The sequence below is a fragment of the Rana temporaria genome, chromosome 1 (assembly GCF_905171775.1).
Source record: "Rana temporaria chromosome 1, aRanTem1.1, whole genome shotgun sequence".
Lineage (NCBI taxonomy): Eukaryota > Metazoa > Chordata > Amphibia > Anura > Ranidae > Rana > Rana temporaria.
In genome coordinates this window covers 317,449,921-317,466,840 of record NC_053489.1, presented here as the reverse complement: position 1 = coordinate 317,466,840, position 16,920 = coordinate 317,449,921, and the positions used below count along the sequence as shown (strand labels likewise).

Genomic DNA, 16,920 nt, shown 5'->3' with positions numbered 1-16,920 from the left:
TCGACGGGCAAAACACATAGTTTTGCTCGTCGAGTTCCTAGTGAAGCAGTCGAGGATCTCGCAGAGCCAACTTTTCCCATTGACTAACGAGGAAATAGAGAACATGTTCTCTTTTTGGCCCGATGAGATCCTCGTCGGTTTCCTCGGCGAAAAGTGTACACACGACCGGTTTTCTCGGCAGAATACGTCTGCCATCGAGTTTTTGGCTGAATTCTGCCGAGAAACTCGGTCGTGTGTACGGGGCCTCATACTACATAATTGTTGGCAGGTCTAAAGAAGATTGTACAATCAAATTGCAAAATATAAACCTACATATTTAAATATCTAAACATGTAAAATAAAAATCGACATTTATTGACTGACAGATACATGACAAGGAAATATAGAGCAGATATGTATTTATAGCCGAGGTTGCCGAAAAGAGGGTACCTTGTAAGGGCCTGGGCCTCATCAGTTCAACAGGGGGGCCTGGGCAGCTGACAAGCAAAAGGAAGGTTAGCCTGGATAGAAAGGGTGGTGGGGGCGGCATTTACTGGAACTGATCCCCTGTAGTTCCCCCCTTGCAGCAGCTAAAAGCAAGTTACCCCTCATCTCCCTCCTGCCAGCTTAGGGCTCCTGCAGGGGGGGAACCACACGGGATTGGTTCCAGTAAATGGCATCTCCATCACTGTCCAGGTTCCCCTTCCTTCTCCTAGCCCCAAATGCACTCTGTCTGTATTTGGGGCCGTAGACGTGCACCCACACTCCTGTCAAATTAAGACCTGTGACTGTGTTTGTACAGCTGCTGCATCCTTTTAGCGTAACAGCATCCATGTGAATCAGCCCCAAGATCCCATTCATATACAGAGCTTTATTTCTGAACTCAATACAGTTTTATCTTTTTGATTTAGCAGATTTTGATTTTGTATTTGTGTCCTCTGTTAATGATTTTAGTGTATTTTTTTTTTTTCACAAGAAAATTTTAGTGTATTTTTTACACTACCTGTCGGGTAGGCTATACGGGGCCCTGTGATTTCTAACAGGGGCCCTGTTTACAGTTATCAATATCACAAGTTTATCGCCATTTATAATATGCTTTATAACTTTCATTTTTGAACACATGACAATACTGGAATTGGTTTACACTTTAATACTTACATTCATGTTGTTCATAGGGTGGATAGGAAAGTCGCACAGAGATCAGAATGAAGAAGATGAAGAGAGGCCAAGCTACCTCAACAAGCAGCTGCAGCTGTAAAAAAAAAAAAAAAAAGTATATGAATTTATCATACTTATTATGTTATCTATTATAGATAATAAGGATTTTGTCAAGAAGAACAGAAAATAAAATTGGTCAGGAAGAGGTTAATCAAAAGGATTTTGTGAAGGAATTGCACAAATCATTTAACACAGAGGGGGCCCCACTTCAATTCAATTCCAAGAACTGCATCTTGTTCCCTGTAAGAAGGTTAACTGAACCAGTCCAATCTCTCTAGGGGGTCTTTTCAGGAAAAATAAAAGCTCTCTCCATATGCAGGGCTACTGCCAATTTCATCTTAGGCCTTTTCACTGATGTGCCTTTGAGTGGCCCACGTCTCCTGGAAACTAAGTTAGACCCATCAAGTATGCCTTCCACAGGCCTTCTCAGTAGAAAAAGTTTTATTCACATTCAGGAAGAGCTGCTAGAGGCTATGTGGGCTTATAAATTATTTTAATAAATCTCAAGTCTCATTTTATTCATCATCACCTTAAATTCCAAATAAAGTAACCTCAAAAGATTGTTTAACTCCCTGTTTTCTTTGAATACAAATAAAATTCAGTTGTTTTAGTCTTTTATGCCTATAAGTATCCTAGATATTGTTTCTACAGTATACGTGACTTTATAAAATGTTAAATATTCCCCTTTTAAAGTGAACCTATTAAGATAGAAATATAGGGAGCTGCCATTGCTGACTGTTATCCTGATGATGGTATTCCTTCCAAGTGCAACAGTGACCTGGAAAAGGGAAAGAGCCTCGTACACACGACCGAGGAATTCGACGGGCGAAACACATCGTTTTCCTCGTCGAGTTCCTTGTTAGGCTGTCGAGGAACTCGACAAGCCAATTTTCTCCATTCCCGTCAAGGAAATAGAGAACATGCTCTCCTTTTGGCTCGTCGAGTTTCTCGACAGTTTCCTCGACGAAAATGTACACACGACCGGTTTCCTCGGCAAAAAAAATATCTCCCAGCAAGTTTCTTGCTGGTTTTTGCCGAGAAACTCGGTCATGTGTACGAGACCTGAGAATACGGAAAAGCCTAAACTCATATTTAGGTTGTTCCAGGTCAGTAACTCAAAGTACAGTAGTATAGCCATGTTCAGGGTGACAAACCTAGGGTCTCAATCTTAAAAAGCAAGGGATTAATAGAAACTTTCATATTTATTTCCTCAATGGTTACCACTAAACAATGCAGTTAAAATGTATCTAAAATATTTATTTGTTAGGCTGCCTATACCACTTTGTGTTGAGTAGCTATATTAGTACCATACATATAAAGCGTTTAAAAGATCTAGCTGTATTGTGCTAAGCTGATTGTCAAGACCAGACATGATAAATTGCAACCTTGCCTGAAGTCATGTCATTGTATGAACCTTGTTAACCTCACTAGTGAAATGCAAGCCTCTCGATAGGCACTACTGAGAAACCCAGGTTTCTGGTGGCTAGTGTTTAAAAGAATGCACTTTGTGGAGTTGTGGTGGTAACCAAAAACCAATAAACCATTTCTTTAGTTCAGTCCTTTGCCTGCTGGTCACTCAAAAGGTTGTCCTCCACATATTGGCCAAAACCCAATGTCCAAGTTTCTAATTCTCTGTTTATACAATTCAAGAGAAAACACAAACCTGCTGTTTTCAAAGGGCAGGCAGGCTCCCTGGTATGTAGCACTTACCAAACTTTCTGAAACTAGGCCAAATATAGCCAATTATCGTGTATCTAAAGCCAACACTTTTTGTTGAAATATGGATACAGTAAAGAATGGTTAAAACCCCATCAGGTTATTTTCTTGAGCCCTACAGCAAATATTGCACCATCCTGACACTACCAATGAGTACAAAAATATAGCAATCCTATTTAAGAAATACCAATCAAGTTTTCACACCCCACCGTATTATGTTATGGTAATTTCAAATGAGTTAGTCTAAAATAAGGTCTTCTACTGTCAAATCTTTCTATAATTTATGTCTAGCCAGCCAATATTTTCTCAAATGTATTAAGAGACAGCCCATTGTATTTAACAATGTGTCATGATATGAGGCAAGAAAAGCTTTTATCTGAGTCAGGAGCTTTACTTATTGATTTCCCTTCAGTGGCCTACAAATGATGGCATGTATGCTGTTTATGCTTTTGAATTTCAATTTAGGATCTGCTAAAATAATCAGTATTAATCTACAAGTATTAATAGTGACTGAGAACAGATAAATAGAGTGGACTGGGTTTGCCTCATAAGGCAGAGAGTACACCCATAGTAATTAATCAATACATATGTTTTATCACTCTAGGTACAGTAATCAAAATGTATCTTTTATCATTCTAGGTACAGAAAAATGGAATCTGGTTTGTTGCTAATTACTTGGTACTTTCCAGGTATATAGTATGTATAAATCAATTGATCTTTACCTTGCTCCCACATGACAGCGATACTGTTTGGCAGTTGACCACTCAAATGTCAGTGCTGTTACTTGGCAGTATGGATAGAGTCTTCATTGGTGTATAAGCTACAACTAGCCTATATAGAACATGTTCATCCCCAGTAATAAATACAGCAGCGGGCAACAAAAGGTAAGTGTAAGATGCTGCAAAGACTTCCTTTAAAATTGAATCTTTAGCTTTTCCCACCATGGTCAACTTTCTGCTCCTTCTGAGGAACATGAAGCTCTGAGTTTGCTAAATGACTATATACTTGTTAGACAAGGATCTCCAAACTATGGTCCTCCAGCTGTTGTGGAACTACATGCCCCATGAGGCATTGTAAAACTCTGAAGCCTCGTACACACGACCGAGGAACTCGACGGGCGAAACACATCGTTTTCCTCGTCGAGTTCCTTGTTAGGCTGTCGAGGAACTCGACAAGCCAATTTTCTCCATTCCCGTCAAGGAAATAGAGAACATGCTCTCTTTTTGGCTCGTCGAGTTTCTCGACAGTTTCCTCGCTGAAAAATGTACACACGACCAGTTTCCTCGGCAAAAAAATATCTCCCAGCAAGTTTATTGCTGGTTTTTGCCGAGAAACTCGGCCGTGTGTACGAGGCCTGACATTCACAAACATGACTGGGCATGATGGGAATTGTAGTTCCTGAACAACTGAAGGCCCATTGTTTGGGGGACCCCTGGTTTAGAGTAAGCCAGATGGAAGAATCGGACCTGTAAAAAGATCAATACCCCCCAAACCATATCTGTATGAAGATTAAGAGTTTTGATTTCTGATTTTTTACTTATACACTGCATTAGGAATTGCTATAGAAGCTCTTTTGACTGATTCAATTCCCAAAGCAAACTCTTAAGCTAGCATTCAAAAGTAGAGTTGTACTTTAAGAATCGACTAAGATCACTAATGTTTTAAAGGTTTACCCGGGGCAGCTCATATGCAACGGAATACAGAATCCTTTAACTATATACTGTAGCTATACATACATACATACATACATACATACATATACATATATATATATATATATATATATATATATATATATATAAATGGTTCAATATGAACTTTGAACTTTTTAATTTCTTTAGGAATAAAAATGTATACAAGATTGACTGAGGTGCCATAAATCGGTGTAAAACATTAGTATGAGCGCAAAAACTTGACATAAATGCAAAGTGTTGGTCATTTTCTAAAACAGGTTGATTATATTTCCTTAAGGATCACAAAGAATATTAGATGCTCTCTCTTTCCTTTAGTCAGCAAGCTGGGTGCTTTTCCGGAGATGACCCCTGACCCAGTGTGTTCATGTCATATGGTCAACAATGATAATGAGCCAAGGCTCGGAAACATTTTGCTTGTTCAACTGCCCACTCAGCAGATATCATATTCAGGCCAAAAAGATAAAGTTGTCTGCAAAATGATGCAACTATGTAGGTGCACCTCTGAAACAGATGGCAAGCTGTGTCAAAGCTGAAAACAAAAAACTACACATAAAAACACATTTTTTCACTAATTTAAAATCCAATACCCTGCATACATTGTCTACTGTATTAGCTGGGTTCCAAACAATCATCAATGAATCTTGATATGAGCTAATTAAAATAATCAAATGTATTTTAAAATACAGATAGCAAAGATATCTATTTCTGACCTAATATGCCTGTATAGCTGTGAAAGCGAGGGGCAGCATTGTAAACCAATCAGGGTTCTATATACAGTGCTGTCCATCTAACTCTGGCGGCTACATTACAGGAGGAGAGAGAATATTAAGCCCCTGTTCTGTTATTGTCCATTTGCTGGCTGGGTCAGACTGTTTTGCTGGGCTGCAGTTGCAGAAAGGTCTCAAAATAGGACCTGATTGTACTGTCTTACAGGAGTGTCTGCATCCAAAGACATTTTATTGTATTTATACATAATTCATCTTACCTAAAAATGCAAGTTATATCAAATTACCACATCTATAAAAAAACTCATCAATAATTTACTGACTGCATACCCTTGCATCATCTGGTAATACTGATGTCATCACAAAAAAATTCTAAATGAATCCAGATTAGCAACAAGAGTGATTTTTTTTCTACATACACAGAAAAGTCACACAGATAAATATGTGGCCTTATTTAAAGTGGTGTATGTATAGTAACTGATGACAACCAATCCAACCAACTGGGATTCATATTTTAGGATTTAACAGTGGCAGTGAACTTAATTTAGATGGTTAAACAGCATGTAACACACCGGGTGCAAAGTAACAAGGTTAAGCATGCTGGGACATGCAGTTCTACAACAAGCTGAAAGTACATTTGGCTGGCTTTGGGGTTAAGTCAATAGCAGATAGCAAAGCAATAAAAGTCTACTAATTCTGATTCATGACTCTGGGTGAACATATGTTATCCATATCTCTGCAAACACTTACAAAGACATTTTTATTATTATGTAACTGACAACTGTGAATAGCAACATCTGCAGTTGTGTAAACCTAGTCTCAAGAATACACTGTACAGAGAAATTAGGAAAGCCTGTGTGTGTTGTGTTAAGAAATGGAACATAATTTGTTTCTACTCTTATAAAATTGAGTTTGCATAACAATGGGGGTTATTTATGAAAGGCAAAGCCACTTTGCACTACAAGTGCAAATTGCACTTGAAATTGCACTGAAAGTGGACTTGGAAGTGCAATCGCTGTAGATCTAAGAGGGACATGCAAGGAAAATACAAAAAAGAATTTTAGCTTGCACATGATTGGATGATAAAATCAGCGAAGCTTCCCCTCATTTAAGTTCTACTCCTCAGATTTACAGCCACTGCACTTCCAAGTGCACGTTCAGTGCAATTTCAAGTGCACTTTGCATTATAAGTGCAAAGTGGATTTGCCTTTCGTAAATAACACCCAATGTCTGTAGAAATCAACATATAAAGGAATCAAATCTGTGAAGAAGAGTTTACACCAGATGCATTGTCTTACAATCATTTGCATTTTCCAGTGCAGGCAAAATGCAAGCAAATAAGAAAATACAATACAAAATATAAAATTCAATGGAATTTATCAAAATTGGATCTGGCGCAGCTGTGCATGACAACCAATCCCATTGTAAAGTGTAGCGCACCCGCAGTGTGAACAGTTACATAGAATTTATTCAAGAATAGTTGCCATGCGCTTTGGTCGCCCTAGAAAAGCGCACCAGTGTAAATGGGACCTAACAGAGCAAACTGAAGAAAGAAGCTGGCTGGTTGTTATGCACAACTGCTACAGGTTTTGTCTGCCCTATTACTTTCTATACCACTCATTCCCAGCAAAATTCGATGTTAAAAAACTACTCATTCCCAGCAAAATTCGATGTTAAAAAAGCCCTGCATGCTGCATTTGGATGCATTGAGTTTGCCATTCAAATTTGTGAAAACTGAGATCTTTCCAACATGCAATGCAAGTGAACACGGTTGTCAATGTGTGTTAATCCAATGCACATAAAATGATGAATGTTATACCAAAAACATTACAAGAGACAAATAGATAATTAAGCAAAATAACATAACCAATTCTCAACAAAAATGAAAGGACATGTTACAGACATGTAGAAGAAGTCATAAACTTACGGTCTGCCTCCGTCGGTAGGTAAAGTTTTTCCAGAGAAGGAGTCCTAGTTGCGTACAGTAAGTCATCTTCCCCCTGAGAGTGCACACTGCTTCACCTCTGCGGCTCTGGCAGAAGTTGTTGCAGTACCAAAGGCTTTAGGTTGCTCATTAACTGAAAAAGAGAAAAGGGAAATGGCTATAAGCTTCCTGAGTTGAAGGGAAAAAAAACCTGTTGCACACTCTTATTTACTGTGAAGGACAGGTACATAACAATGATAGCTGCTAATATGGGCAATATATTCAAGTGTCCGATAATGACCTGAAACTATGAAGCAATTCACGAGTCAATGAAAATATCTCTCACTTCAATGAATGTCTTTCTCGGGTGAACAATAGAGACATAACTGGCTTCTATACTTAGCCATTACAGCATTCTAGACAGTCCCAGTGAATTGGTGCAAGATTCACATTATGGTGTTGATTTACTAAAATTGGAGAGTGCAAAATCTGGTGTAGCTCTGCATAGAAACCAATCAGCGTCCAGGTTGTCAAAGCTTAACCTCCCTGGCGGTATGATTCTTTCAGAAAAAAGGTGCTGAAAGCGGTACCATTATTTGCAAGGAAATTTGGCGTTTCATACTGTAGGCCTGTAATTCTTAGGAATAACTCACTTAAATCTGACCAAACAAGAGTCTAGTAGGCATCCCGGGTATGACATTTTTTTAAAAACAAAATTATACATTATAATATAATAAATAATTAAAAATAATTATAACAAATAATAATATAATTATAATAAAAATTATTCAATAATGTAATCAACTCAAAATCACTGAAATTTGCTCAGTTGCAGAATTGTCGCTGTCATTACTTTTATTTTTTATGACGAATTTCCCCACAAATCGCTATCGCACAAGTCTGCAAGTGATTATAATTTATTATCGCTGTTTTCTAGCTGCTCTAAAACCATTTTTGGCATAAAGGGACACTTTTGGTTGCTATTGACAATGTCCAGTTTGCAGGCAGAAAGAACAGTTTTTATTATACAAAAGTACATGCAGAACACTGGGCAGACCACTAGGGACAAAGGGGGTGTGTATTTTTTACATACAGTACTGTAATCTATAAGATTACAGTATACTGTATGTAAGGTGTTTGTTTACCTTTTTGAATTTGGCGCCGTTCTCCGCTCCCGTGCGTCGTAACGTCGCAGGGAACGGAGATAGGCGGGACAGAGGCACTGTATGAATCGAGCGAGGTCCCGCTCGCTCACACAGCGCGGTGGCATTGCTGGATCCAGGGACAAGGTAAGTAAACCAAGCCTGTGGATTCTGCGAGGCGAGCCTGAGTCTGACTCGGGGTTACCGATCACAGCACAGAAATTTAACCCTGAGTCAGACTCGGGAATACCGCCAGGGGGGTTAATTGAACAAGTTGAAGTTAGAAGCTGATTGGCTCCCATGCACAGCTGCACTAGATTTTTCACTTACCAGTTTTAGTAAATCAACCTCTACGTGTTTGTCATTAAGGACCTGCTTGATCCTAACATGGTCATATGATTAGAGGTCGACCGATATATCGGTCGGCCGATATATCGGCCGATATTTGGCCGTTTTTAAGAAATCGGCATCGGCCGATTATTGTAAAAAAATCGGCCGATTTTCGGCTGCCGCGCTAAAACCCCGCTCCACCTACAGCAGCACGAGAAATGAATCCTTCAGCCACGCTGCTGGTAGCCTGCGCGCCGGCCCCGCCCCCCTTACCTCGGCGGGCTGTAGCAGAAAGCAAACTTGTCACAAGCCTGAGCAGCTGCAGTACAAGTTGTCTGCGCAAAGAGATCACAAAAGCTTCCTGCATGCTGGGACGTTGGCGGGATTACTGAACATGGGCTCTAGGCTACGGCTCCAGCCGTAGCCTAGAGCCCATGTTCAGTAATCCCGCCACCGTCCCAGCATGCAGGAAGCTTTTGTGATCTCTTCGCGCAGACAAGCAACTACTGCAGCTGCTCAGGCTTGTGACAAGTTTGCTTTCTGCTACAGCCCGCCGAGGTAAGGGGGGGCGGGGCCGGCGCGCAGGCTACCAGCAGCGTGGCTGAAGGATTCATTTCTCGTGCTGCTGGAGACTGGGGTAATGTACAGTATTCCTATCATCTCTGATAGGTGCCTCGGCTCTCTAGTGATTGTACATAGTACTCCAACTCACGTGGGAGCTCACAGGTGTCATCCAATGGACAGTGCTGGAGGGAACAGTGTGTACATGTTAGAGCACACCCCTCTCCTGTATACACACTCATTTTATATATATCCATCCCCACCCACGGCCAGCTCCATCCATCCACCCCCCTCTACAAAGCATCTCCCACCCACGGCCAGCTCCATCCATCCATCCCCCTTCACAATGCATCCCCCACCCACGGCCAGCTCCATCCATCCATCCCCCTTCACAATGCATCCCCCACCCACGGCCAGCTCCATCCATCCATCCCCCTTCACAATACATCCCCCACCCACGGCCAGCTGCATCCATCCATCCCCCTTCACAATGCATCCCCCACCCACGGCCAGCTTCATCCATCCATCCCCCTTCACAATACATCCCCCACCCACGGCCAGCTGCATCCATCCATCCCCCTTCACAATACATCCCCCACCCACGGCCAGCTCCATCCATCCCCCTTCACAATACATCCCCCACCCACGGCCAGCTCCATCCATCCATCCATCCATCCCCCTTCACAATGCATCCCCCACCCACGGCCAGCTGCATCCATCCATCCCCCTTCACAATGCATCCCCCACCCACGGCCAGCTGCATCCATCCATCCCCCTTCACAATACATCCCCCACCCACGGCCAGCTGCATCCATCCATCCCCCTTCACAATGCATCCCCCACCCACGGCCAGCTGCATCCATCCATCCCCCTTCACAACACATCCACCGCCAGCACCATCCATCTATCCCCCTCCACAACACATCCCCCACCCACACCCAGCACCATCCATCCATCCCCCTCCACAATGCATCCCCCACGCACAGCCAGCACCATCTTTCCCCCTCCACAACGCATCTCCCACCCACGCCCAGCACCATCCATCCTCCTCCACAATGCATCCCAATCCAAAAATCGGCCCAAAATATCGGCCGCAAAAATCGGCCTCATATATCGGCCATCGGCTGCCCCGATTTCTAAATATCGGCATCGGCATCGGCCAGAGAAAAACCCATATCGGTCGACCTCTACATATGATATCATGGCACTCTTACAGTCACCCTTTTACCCAACATGTACATCTTCTATTCAGGAAATGTTCCGGAATACAGAACAACCACAAAAGGCTTCACAGTTCTATATCAAATAAAGGAAGTATATAGTAAGTAAGTACCTTGTACAATTAGGACCTGCTTTGGTCTACAGGCATACCCCACTTTTGTGTACACAATGGGGTTTATTTACTAAAGCTGGAAAGTGCAAAATCAGGCTCACTTCTGCATAGAAACCAATGAGCTTCTAACCCCAGCTTTTTCAATTAAGCCTGGTAATAAAACCTGGAAGCTCATTGGTTTCTATGCAGAAGTGAGCCTGATTTTGCACTTTCCAGCTTTGGTAAATAAACCCCATTGTGTTCTTAAAAGTGGGATATGCCTGTATACTTCTGTATCTACTGATCATTTTGATGTGGTTTTTACACAAAGCAGCCTCTGATTATACTTCATAGTTTTATTGCCATTATAATTGTAATTTAAAAAAAATAGATAAAAAAGTTTTGACCTGACTGTAAGCATGCACCAAGCTATTGTTTGATTATACACATTTTTTCTGATCCTTAAACATTCAAAAGGAACCCTTATAGACTTTAATTTCTATAACAATTGAATTTACAAGTGCTTTCACGAGACATTATTGTACATACTACTTCTCAATTAAAAAGTAAATAATACTCACCTGCTTGATTTAGAAGGGTGGGACCACTAATGTAATTATACGTTCAAGCTCACTTGTGTAATATGGAACACTGCTGTCTATACTATGGAAGGTATGCTCAAATGTAACACAAGTGAGCACACAAAAATGTGATCTTAAAACACACATTTTGAAATCCATGTTGTTCTGTTCCATTTGGGGATTCCACTGTTGTGGTCTTTATTTGTTCATCTCTTGCATCCCATTCCTAGTTCCTGGCTTGGAGAATTTATCATTCTAAGGCCTCGTACACACGACCAAGTTTCTCGGCAAAAACCAGCAAGAAGCTTACTGGGTTTTTTTTTTTTTGCTGAGGAAACCGGTCGTGTGTACACTTTTCAATGAGGAAACCGTCGAGGATCTCGTCGGACCAAAAAGAAAGCATGTCTTAATTTCCTCGACGGGAATGGGAAAATTTGGCTCGCCGAGATCCTCGGCGGCTTCACAAGGAACTCGACGAGCAAAACGATGTGTTTCGCCTGTCAAATTCCTCGGACGTGTGTACGAGGCTTCAGATGAAGCTATTTAATCCATACCAGCAATTATTTTAATTACTACGTATTGATTTTAATTTGTTGCTAATTATGTGTTAGTTAAATTTCTGTAGCATGCTAAGGTAATTTATACCTTTAATTTCTGAGTTGGTACTCTTAGGCCTCGTACACACAACCGTTTTCCTTGACAAAATCCATCAAGAAAATTGACGCTTGTGTGTAAGTTTTTCGTCGAGAAAACTGTTGTGGATCTTGACGAGAAAAAAAGAGAGCATGTTCTCTTTTTTCTCGTCGGGAGTCTCAATTTCCTCGTTGTGTTTCTCGTCGGGCTGGTTTACGACTAGAAACACATTTGCGTGTATGCTTAGAAACCCGCGCATGCTCAGAATAAAGTATGAGACGGGAGCGCACCTTCGGTAAAAGTAGCGTTCGTAATGGAAATAGCACATTCGTCACGCTGTAACAGACTGAAAAGCGCGAATCGTCTCTCACCAAACTTTTACTTAACACGCGGTAATACGAGATTAGCAAAAGCAGCCCCAAGGGTTGTGCCAGTGGAATTGAACTTCCCATTTATAGTGCCGTCGTAGGTGTTGTACGTCACCGCTTTTGAGAACGATGAGATTTTGTCTTGACAGTGTGTATGCAAAGAAAGCTTGACAAGATTCTCGACAAGCCTGAGGAGAAAATCGTCGAGGAAAACAACGTTTCAACGTTTCATTTACACACGTCGTGTGTACGAGGCCTTACTGGCTGTCCAAACTTTCTACTTATAACAAAGCCAAATCTTTGTATAGATTAATTAAGAAACAAAAAAAAATTAAATTTACATAGTTTTCAGAAATACCTGAACACGTTTTTGCATCAGAATCCTGTATGGCACCGAGAGACACAGTGCTGTCTACCACTGATGCTCTTTATATACTTTGGAAACGTCTGGCAATTTCAGTCACTTTAACATTCTTATGATTGCAAAATCAGCCAAGCAATCTTAAGTCGGGCATACATAGGTTGAAGTTTGGCCGGTACAGCAGGGACCAACCAAATTTCAATTTATAAGTGGGCAGGCTGGTTGTACAGAAGTCAATCGTGCCAATCAACTTCTGTACAACCAGCCTGTTGAAAAATATTTCACATAGTCAGCACCACTGGCTTTAGCAGGCACTACTGATCACTGAATTATGACGGTGGGGAATTCTCTCTGCCATCAGGACTTAAAGTGATACTAAAGTTTTTGCCTAAAAATAAAAAAACATGTTACACTTAACTGCTCTGTGTAGTGATTTTGCATAGAGCAGCTCAGATCCTCCTCTTCTCGGGGTCCCTCTTTGTCTCTCCTGGCCCCTCCCCCCTGACAAGTGCTCCCACAGCAAGCAGTTTGCTATGGGGGTACCCGAGCTGAGCCGCAGCTCTGTGTGTCCATTCAGATACGGAGCCCCAGCTAGGCCCTGCCCCCACCCCCGCTCACTGACTTTGATTGACATCAGGTGGAGCCAATGGCGCTCCGCTGCTGTCTCAGCCAATGAGGAGGAGAGTCCTGGGCAGCCGAGTCTCTCCTGCTACATCGTTGGATAGAGATGGGCTCAGGTAAGCATTAGAGGGGCTGCATTAAGATAAAAAAACGTCTGCCTTTACAATCACTTTAAAGTGATTGTAAAGGCAGAAGGTTTTTTATCTTAATGCATTCTATCCTTCCGTGTGCAGCAGCCACCCTCATATTTACCTAAGATCCATCTAGATCCAGCGATGTTGCAGGAGTGTCTCGGCTGCCCGGGACTCCCCTCCTCAGCAGCGCGGCGCCATTGGCTCCCGCTACTGTGAATCAAAGTCAGTCAGCCAATGAGGAGAGAAAGGGGGACGGGCTGGGCCGCGGCTCCATGTCTGAATGGACACAAGGAGATGTGGCTTGGCTTGGGTGCCCCCATAGCAAGCTGCCTGCTGTGGGGCACTCAGGAGGAAGGGGCCAGGAAAGCCAGCGAGGGACCCGTGACGAGAAGGATCTGGGCTGCTCTGTGCAAAACCACAGCACAGAGCGGGTGAGTATGACATGTTTGTTATTGTTAATTAAAAAAACAAGACTTTAGTTTCACTTTGATTGCTCAGTGGGAGTCAATCCCACATCCACATTGAGTGTGTAGATAGGGGAATTGGTAATTTTTTTTCATGGAACCCACTGGTTGAACGAAAAAAGAAAAAAGGCTCATGTAAAGGCTGCCTTACACAAAAATGAAAAGAATCAAAACTGTCGGAACTGTTTGTATTTGTGGTTGAACATGTGTGTATGGCAGGCATGAAGCCTCGTACACACGGCCGAGGAACTCGACGTGCCAAACACATCGAGTTCCTCGGCCAGTTCAGCACTGAAGCCGCCTAGGAGCTCGGCGGGACGAGAGCTCCCATAGAACAACGAGGAAATAGAGAACATGTTCTCTATTTCCTCGCCGAGCTCCTCGTCGGCTTCCTCGGCCGAAAGTGTACACACGGCCGGGTTTCTCGGCAGAATTCAGCCAGAAACTCGGTCGGAAGCTGAATTCTGCCGAGGAAACTGGTCGTGTGTACGGGGCCTTAGAGTTTCTCAGGATGGGACCAGTCCTAGATCAGAGTTTCTTAGAAAATGTTTGCTTTTATTCTGCTTTAATCATATCCATGGCATAGATTACGGCCCTGTTTGGGCTGAAACGCATTAGTGTTTAAGCATACATGAAGCTTGTCTCCAAAAAAGTTACTAAAGTAATCACGGAATTGAGTGCTGTTTCATATCTTATAAATTTGATTACGGTGGACGGGAACCTTACCTGGAGCGGCTGTGAGTTATTTTTCTCAGTATTTGCTACCCCTGGTAGATGCTCTTTGGCCTCAAGGCTGGTTGGACAGAACTACAAATCTTTTGGCAGATAAAGTATATCAACTTTGTATTTCACTGTCTGTCTGCTTTAACTAATGATTTATTTATTTTCAGTTCTTTCTTCTGGAAGAGAACAATTTTGTAGATTTATGGCATGTGTGAACCAAGTCTTGTATTTGGCCGCCATCTACTTGTTAGAATGATCACAGGGATCTTTGTTCAGGCCGCTCGGCCCAAAGCAACCCTCAATATTTTACAACAGGCATATAGACAGTAACAGCCAGTCCAGTAGACATGTTAGGACTGAACAAACACTGGTTTCTTTATAATATCTATGTATGCAAGTAATTAAAACATTTGTGTTCACTTCGATGTTCACCCAATAGCCTGACAACCTAAGTTTTAAATCAGCTCTGAGACAATGGGGAAAAATTCCAGAACTATTTGGAGGGGGTTACCATGCTTTTTTTTTTATATATATATTGTTGTGCACACAGATGTCCCTTTTGAGGCACCCAGAGAAGCTATTTCGAGCACATTCAGTTGGAAGCTTAAAAGGGAGCACCCAGATTGACTGAATGGAATATATATATATATATATATATATATATATATATATATATATATATATATATATATATAAAATGTATGTAAGAACTGGATGGATTGAAAGCTCCCAGTTGGCCTAGCAGCGTCTTGGAACCTCAACACATAAATTGTATTCATGACTAACCGAAAAAAGCCAACCTGCCATTTTTTATATAAAATTGTCATGCTCATATAAAATTGATCCTTTACAATAGATCAAAAAGTATTGTAAAGATTAAGGTGCTTAAAAGAGAAGTGCAAGACCTAAAAAAACAAACATTCAAACTCACCTAGATGGCTGTAGCATCAGATCGCTGCCTCTACACTGAGAACTGAGTGATCAAAGACTGCTGATTACTCCGTTCTTAGGCTTCAGAGAGTTAGTGACTGTCATTCACTGGTTCTCTGCTCTGCCTTTCCAGCACTCTCTGGAGCGCTTGGCTGTTGAGGGGGTGGGAACAGCTGGCTCAGCCTCTCAGTGGCACGCTGAACACACGACCGGGTTTCTCGACAAAAACCAGCAAGAAAACTGATTCTTGCCGAGATTCCCATTCGTGTGTATGAGGCATTCAGGTTTCTCGTCTGGAAATCTGGCCAGAATCTCGACGAGTAAAAAAAGAGAACCTGCTCTTTTTTCTCGTCGAGATTCTTGTCGGCCTGTTTCCCAACGTGAAACCCGAGAGTCTGTATACTTACCTGTTGCCGTGGAAACCCGCGCATTCTCGAAATGTCTTTGACGCATGCGCGGTAGCTTCCACGGCATAGGTAGGGTGAAGCAAGATGGCGGCGACGGCATCGAATGTGACGAGCGCGTGCTCGTCATACGCGATGACGTCACGTGTTCTTTCCTTTCAAGAGAACCGCGGTTCTTTTGAAATGAAAGTCAGTACACTCCAGCGGCAAGAGTTTCTTGCTAAGAATCTCGTCAGGGAAAACGACGGGTTTTTCCTGACGAGATTCTCAGACATGTGTATGAGGCCTGACAGTAGATTACGGCTGCTAGGAACTCAACTTTTTAGTTTTGCCCTCCTTGTAATAAATTTGCTATAAAATAACAAATTTGTCACAGTCTAGGCAATAGTTTTGCACAGCGCAGTCCTTAACCTTCTTTTCTGGGGTACCCCACTTGTGCTTCTGGCTCCCCCCCCAAGCTACTTGCTTTGGAGGCACTTGTGCACTCTCTCCTGAGCTGGCTCTGTGTCCATAAAACACAGTGTTTTATGTCAATCACTGGCTGTGATTGACAGCAGTAGGAGCTATTGGCTCCCGCTGCTGTGTCTGAGCCAATGAGGAGGGAGAGTGCCTAGAGAGCCTCTGCTCACATGCACATCACTGGATCGAGATTGGGCTCAGGCAAGTATAGGGGGGCTAACTGCATGCAGAAGTTTTTTTTACCTGAATGCATAGAATAGAATGCATTCAGGTAAAAAACCTTCTGCCTTTAGTACCACTTTAAGTAAATCCCTTTTCAGACAGTTGTGACTGAAACAAGTGACCCCTCTAATCCCATTCTAGTGAAAAACCAACATGTTTTATTTTACTTTACTTTCAGTCCCTATGACCGTGATCAGGGCAAATAGAGAGGGCAAATCTACTCAGCGAGGGCACAGACAGAAATAAATACCTGACGGGTTTTCACATACTATACTGACTGTAATTATGAAGCTAGCATTTTCATTAAAGTGGTTGTAAACCCACTTTTTTACTTTTACCTACAGGTAAGCCTATAACATGCGCAGGGGGGAATCCACGGCGAAAGGACCGGCATCCGCCGGACCCTGCCAATTTTAAAT

The 16,920-nt window shown here is 42.2% G+C and overlaps 1 protein-coding gene across 4 annotated transcripts in view; it reads right to left on the bottom strand.

Annotated features, from left to right (window-relative positions):
* ABCA1 (ATP binding cassette subfamily A member 1) overlaps positions 1-16,920 on the bottom strand; it is a 149,433-nt gene that overhangs the window by 106,019 nt on the left and 26,494 nt on the right. For all 4 annotated transcript variants that reach the window (XM_040359419.1, XM_040359427.1, XM_040359436.1 and 1 more), the window contains exons 2-3: positions 7,260-7,410; positions 1,138-1,231 (exon numbers count right to left, since the gene is read on the bottom strand). In XM_040359419.1, the coding sequence (XP_040215353.1) occupies positions 1,138-1,231; positions 7,260-7,325 (160 nt within the window). In that variant the 5' untranslated portion in view covers positions 7,326-7,410. The remainder of the gene's footprint in view (positions 1-1,137; positions 1,232-7,259; positions 7,411-16,920) is intronic.